Source organism: Procambarus clarkii, chromosome 44 (assembly GCF_040958095.1).
Source record: "Procambarus clarkii isolate CNS0578487 chromosome 44, FALCON_Pclarkii_2.0, whole genome shotgun sequence".
Classification (NCBI taxonomy): Eukaryota; Metazoa; Arthropoda; class Malacostraca; order Decapoda; family Cambaridae; genus Procambarus; species Procambarus clarkii.
In genome coordinates, this window is record NC_091193.1 from 25593954 (window position 1) to 25600331 (window position 6378).

At 52.0% G+C, this 6378-nt stretch overlaps 1 protein-coding gene across 1 annotated transcript; it reads right to left on the reverse strand.

The window, feature by feature from the left end:
- Positions 1-1484: 1484 nt before the first annotated feature.
- On the reverse strand, positions 1485-3314 carry LOC138350188 (uncharacterized). Its single transcript, XM_069300530.1, has 5 exons — positions 3121-3314; positions 2785-2967; positions 2465-2695; positions 2019-2151; positions 1485-1655 (listed from the first exon to the last, which is right to left on the reverse strand). Exons 1-5 carry the CDS (start codon positions 3312-3314, stop codon positions 1485-1487), a joined length of 912 nt encoding a protein of 303 aa, XP_069156631.1.
- Positions 3315-6378: the final 3064 nt, after the last annotated feature.

Genomic DNA, 6378 nt, shown 5'->3' on the forward strand with positions numbered 1-6378 from the left:
GCTCCAGCGATACGGTAGCTTCCATGGTATCCCCGGGTGAATGCCAGCCAGCGCTCCACCACTCACGCCAACCACTCTCTCCACACAGTGTTTACAACCACGCTATTGTCCTGCCGTACACATACACCCAAACGCGACCCGTTATCTTAAAGCCTACCGTCTAAGGTGATTGGGGCTAACTAGTCAGTGAGATTGTTAGGGAGTGGTGAGGAGGGCGCCAAGTGACCAATAAGGAACGGAAGGGGACGCTGGCCTGAGGAACACCCGTCGCAGCTCTTGGTCCGGGCGTCGGTGGCCAGGCAAACTTGTTTACCCAAGTCGTGATTTGCCTTGGTAAAGACCGCGACATATGTTGCTAACTCCCTCACACTGCCTCGCTCACCTCCCCTTCTGCACCCCTTACCCAAGTGCTCTACACCCGCCCCCTTCAACACCCGTCACGAGCGCTCCCGTCAGTGGGTGACCCCCGCCTGCTCCCTCACTATACTCATTGATCGTCTGAATCAACATACAATTACACGTTAATGTTACGTCCTTGAACCTTAAAAAACTTGATGACTCAACTGCATCGAACCATCACTGTGATGCATCAACCCCCACAGTCACCATCACTGATGCATCAACCCCCACAGTCACCATCACTGTGATGGATCAACCCCCACAGTCACCATCACTGATGCATCAACCCCCACAGTCACCATCACTGATGCATCAACCCCCACAGTCACCATCACTGATGCATCAACCCCCACAGTCACCATCACTGATGCATCAACCCCCACAGTCACCATCACTGATGCATCAACCCCCACAGTCACCATCACTGATGCATCAACCCCCACAGTCACCATCACTGTGATGCATCAACCCCCACAGTCACCATCACTGATGCATCAACCCCCACAGTCACCATCACTGTGATGCATCAACCCCCACAGTCACCATCACTGATGCATCAACCCCCACAGTCACCATCACTGTGATGCATCAACCCCCACAGTCACCATCACTGATGCATCAACCCCCACAGTCACCATCACTGTGATGCATCAACCCCCACAGTCACCATCACTGATGCATCAACCCCCACAGTCACCATCACTGTGATGCATCAACCCCCACAGTCACCATCACTGATGCATCAACCCCCACACTCCACCACACTGGTCGGTGCCTACACAACGTCCACATTATGGTGTTTGAATATTTACTAATACGTCGAATTTGTAACGAAATTGTTCTCTTCCTCTAAAATGCAGCGTATGGTACTGACAACTCTCACTGGTGCTGTGTCACACAGATGCTGTGTCACATTGGTGCTGTGGCACACTGATGCTGTGTCACATTGGTGCTGTGGCACACTGATACTGTGTCACATTGGTGCTGTGGCACACTGATACTGTGTCACACAGATGCTGTGTCACATTGGTGCTGTGTCACATTGGTGCTGTGGCACACTGATGCTGTGTCACATTGGTGCTGTGTCACACAGATGGTGTGTCACATTGGTGCTGTGTCACATTGGTGCTGTGGCACACTGATGCTGTGTCACATTGGTGCTGTGTCACATTGGTGCTGTGGCACACTGATGCTGTGTCACATTGGTGCTGTGTCACATTGGTGCTGTGGCACATTGGTGCTGTGTCACACTGATGCTGTGTCACACAGATGCTGTGTCACATTGGTGCTGTGTCACATTGGTGCTGTGTCACACAGATGCTGTGTCACATTGGTGCTGTGTCACATTGGTGCTGTGGCACACTGATGCTGTGTCACATTGGTGCTGTGGCACACTGATGCTGTGTCACATTGGTGCTGTGTCACACAGATGCTGTGTCACATTGGTGCTGTGTCACATTGGTGCTGTGGCACACTGATGCTGTGTCACATTGGTGCTGTGTCACATTGGTGCTGTGTCACATTGGTGCTGTGGCACATTGATGCTGTGTCACATTGGTGCTGTGGCACATTGGTGCTGTGGCACATTGGTGCTGTGTCACACTGATGCTGTGTCACACAGATGCTGTGTCACATTGGTGCTGTGTCACATTGGTGCTGTGACACACTGATGCTGTGTCACATTGGTGCTGTGTCACATTGGTGCTGTGGCACACTGATGCTGTGTCACATTGGTGCTGTGGCACACTGATACTGTGTCACATTGGTGCTGTGGCACACTGATGCTGTGTCACACTGATGCTGTGTCACACAGATGCTGTGTCACATTGGTGCTGTGGCACATTGGTGCTGTGGCACACTGATGCTGTGTCACATTGGTGCTGTGTCACACTGATGCTGTGTCACATTGGTGCTGTGTCACACAGATGCTGTGTCACATTGGTGCTGTGGCACATTGGTGCTGTGGCACACTGATGCTGTGTCACATTGGTGCTGTGGCACACTGATACTGTGTCACATTGGTGCTGTGGCACATTGGTGCTGTGGCACACTGATGCTGTGTCACATTGGTGCTGTGGCACACTGATGCTGTGTCACATTGGTGCTGTGGCACATTGGTGCTGTGGCACACTGATGCTGTGTCACATTGGTGCTGTGGCACACTGATACTGTGTCACATTGGTGCTGTGGCACATTGGTGCTGTGGCACACTGATGCTGTGTCACATTGGTGCTGTGTCACATTGGTGCTGTGGCACATTGGTGCTGTGGCACACTGATGCTGTGTCACATTGGTGCTGTGGCACACTGATACTGTGTCACATTGGTGCTGTGGCACACTGATGCTGTGTCACATTGGTGCTGTGGCACACTGATGCTGTGTCACATTGGTGCTGTGGCACACTGATGCTGTGTCACATTGGTGCTGTGGCACATTGGTGCTGTGGCACACTGATGCTGTGTCACATTGGTGCTGTGGCACACTGATACTGTGTCACATTGGTGCTGTGGCACATTGGTGCTGTGGCACACTGATGCTGTGTCACATTGGTGCTGTGGCACACTGATGCTGTGTCACATTGGTGCTGTGGCACACTGATACTGTGTCACATTGGTGCTGTGGCACATTGGTGCTGTGGCACACTGATGCTGTGTCACATTGGTGCTGTGGCACACTGATGCTGTGTCACATTGGTGCTGTGGCACACTGATGCTGTGTCACATTGGTGCTGTGGCACACTGATGCTGTGTCACATTGGTGCTGTGGCACATTGGTGCTGTGGCACACTGATGCTGTGTCACATTGGTGCTGTGGCACACTGATACTGTGTCACATTGGTGCTGTGGCACATTGGTGTTGTGGCACACTGATGCTGTGTCACATTGGTGCTGTGTCACATTGGTGCTGTGGCACATTGGTGCTGTGGCACACTGATGCTGTGTCACATTGGTGCTGTGGCACACTGATACTGTGTCACATTGGTGCTGTGGCACACTGATACTGTGTCACATTGGTGCTGTGGCACATTGGTGCTGTGGCACACTGATGCTGTGTCACATTGGTGCTGTGGCACACTGATACTGTGTCACATTGGTGCTGTGGCACACTGATACTGTGTCACATTGGTGCTGTGGCACACTGATACTGTGTCACATTGGTGCTGTGGCACACTGATACTGTGTCACATTGGTGCTGTGGCACACTGATGCTGTGTCACATTGGTGCTGTGGCACACTGATACTGTGTCACATTGGTGCTGTGGCACATTGGTGCTGTGGCACACTGATGCTGTGTCACATTGGTGCTGTGGCACACTGATACTGTGTCACATTGGTGCTGTGGCACACTGATACTGTGTCACATTGGTGCTGTGGCACACTGATGCTGTGTCACATTGGTGCTGTGGCACACTGATACTGTGTCAAGAAAGAGAAGGGTGGGCAGACTGCATATTTTTGGATTGCCAGAAAGCCACACAGTACCACACAAGAGGCTAGTGAAAAAGCTGGAGATGCAGGCTGGAGTGAAAGGGAAGGTACTCCATTGGATAAAGGAGTACCTAAGCAACAGGAGACAACGAGTCAGTGTGAGGGGTGAGGTCTCAGATTGGCGAGACGTTACAAGTGGAGTCCCGCAGGGGTCAGTCCTTGGACCTATACTGTTTCTGATATATGTAAATGATCTCCCAGAGGGTATAGACTCGTTTCTCTCAATGTTTGCCGATGATGCAAAAATTATGAGGAGGATTGAAACAGAGGATGATAGTAGGAGGCTCCAAGATGACCTAGACAGATTGAGTGAATGGTCCAACAAATGGCTGTTAAAGTTCAACCCGAGTAAATGCAAAGTAATGAAACTAGGCAGTGGAAACAGGAGGCCAGACACAGGATACAGAATAGGAAATAAAGTACTTAATGAAACGGACAGAGAGAAAGATCTAGGAGTTGATATCACACCAAACCTGTCTCCTGAAGCCCACATAAAAAGAATAACGTCTGCGGCATATGCGAGGCTGGCTAACATCAGAACAGCGTTTAGGAACCTGTGTAAGGAATAATTCAGAATCTTGTATACCACATATGTAAGACCAATCCTGGAGTATGCGGCCCCAGCATGGAGCCCGTACCTTGTCAAGCACAAGACGAAGCTGGAAAAAGTCCAGAGGTATGCCACTAGACTAGTCCCAGAACTAAGAGGCATGGGTTACGAGGAAAGGCTGTGGGAAAAGCACTTTACGACACTGGAAGACAGAAGAGTAAGAGGAGACATGATCACAACCTACAAAATCCTCAGGGGAATCGACCGGGTAAACAAGGATAAACTATTCAACACTGGTGGGACGCGAACAAGGGGACACAGGTGGAAACTGAGTACCCACATGAGCCACAGAGACGTTAGAAGGAACTTTTCCAGTGTCAGAGTAGTTAACAGGTGGAATGCATTAGGCAGTGATGTGGTGGAGGCTGACTCCATACACAGTTTCAAATATAGGTATGATAGAGGCCAATAGGCTCAGGAATCTGTACACCTGTTGATTGACAGTTGAGAGGCGGGACCAAAGAGCCAGAGCTCAACCCCCGCAAACACAACTAGGTGAGTACACTGATACTGTAACACCGATACTGTGTCACACTGTCGCTGTGCCACACTGTCGCTGTGCCACACAGGTGCTGTGCCACACTGTCGCTGTGCCACACAGGTGCTGTGCCACACAGGTGCTGTGCCACACAGGTGCTGTGCCACACAGGTGCTGTGCCACACAGGTGCTGTGCCACACGTCTGGTCTGGGAGCCGTGGGAGAGGAGTCACTAAGGTAAACACAGACCGCCAGCACGACCAGCACATACACAGATAAACCTACTTAGTGTGGGTGACCACGTGTGACCACACTGTGTGTGGGGGCACGTGTGACCACACTGTGTGTGGGGGCACGTGTGACCACACTGTGTGTGTGGGGGCACGTGTGACCACACTGTGTGTGGGGGGCACGTGTGACCACACTCAGTGTGGGCACGTGTGACCACACTGTGTGTGGGGGGGCACGTGTGACCACACTGTGTGGGGGGCACGTGTGACCACACTGTGTGGGGGGCACGTGTGACCACACTGTGTGGGGGGCACGTGTGACCACACTGTGTGGGGGGCACGTGTGACCACACTGTGTGGGGGGCACGTGTGACCACACTGTGTGGGGGGCACGTGTGACCACACTGTGTGGGGGGCACGTGTGACCACACTGTGTGGGGGGCACGTGTGACCACACTGTGTGGGGGGCACGTGTGACCACACTGTGTGGGGGGCACGTGTGACCACACTGTGTGGGGGGCACGTGTGACCACACTGTGTGGGGGGCACGTGTGACCACACTGTGTGGGGGGCACGTGTGACCACACTGTGTGGGGGGCACGTGTGACCACACTGTGTGGGGGCACGTGTGACCACACTGTGTGGGGGGCACGTGTGACCACACTGTGTGGGGGGCACGTGTGACCACACTGTGTGGGGGGCACGTGTGACCACACTGTGTGGGGGCACGTGTGACCACACTGTGTGGGGGGCACGTGTGACCACACTGTGTGGGGGCACGTGTGACCACACTGTGTGGGGGGTACGTGTGACCACACTGTGTGGGGGGCACGTGTGACCACACTGTGTGGGGGCACGTGTGACCACACTGTGTGGGTGACCACGTGTGACCACACTGTGTGGGGGGCACGTGTGACCACACTGTGTGGGGGGCACGTGTGACCACACTGTGTGGGGGGTACGCATAACCCCACCATGATTAAATATCCAATCTTAATAAATAAATTTTTATTTAAGATGCTTAAATATCATAAATGATTAAATATCCAATCTTAAATAAATATTCTTGAACTGTAAAAATGCCCATATCAGTAAGTTAACGTTGAAATAAAGAAAAGCTATATATCAGTTCCTTTGAAATGCTTAAAATTTCTTAAATATCTTTAACAAATA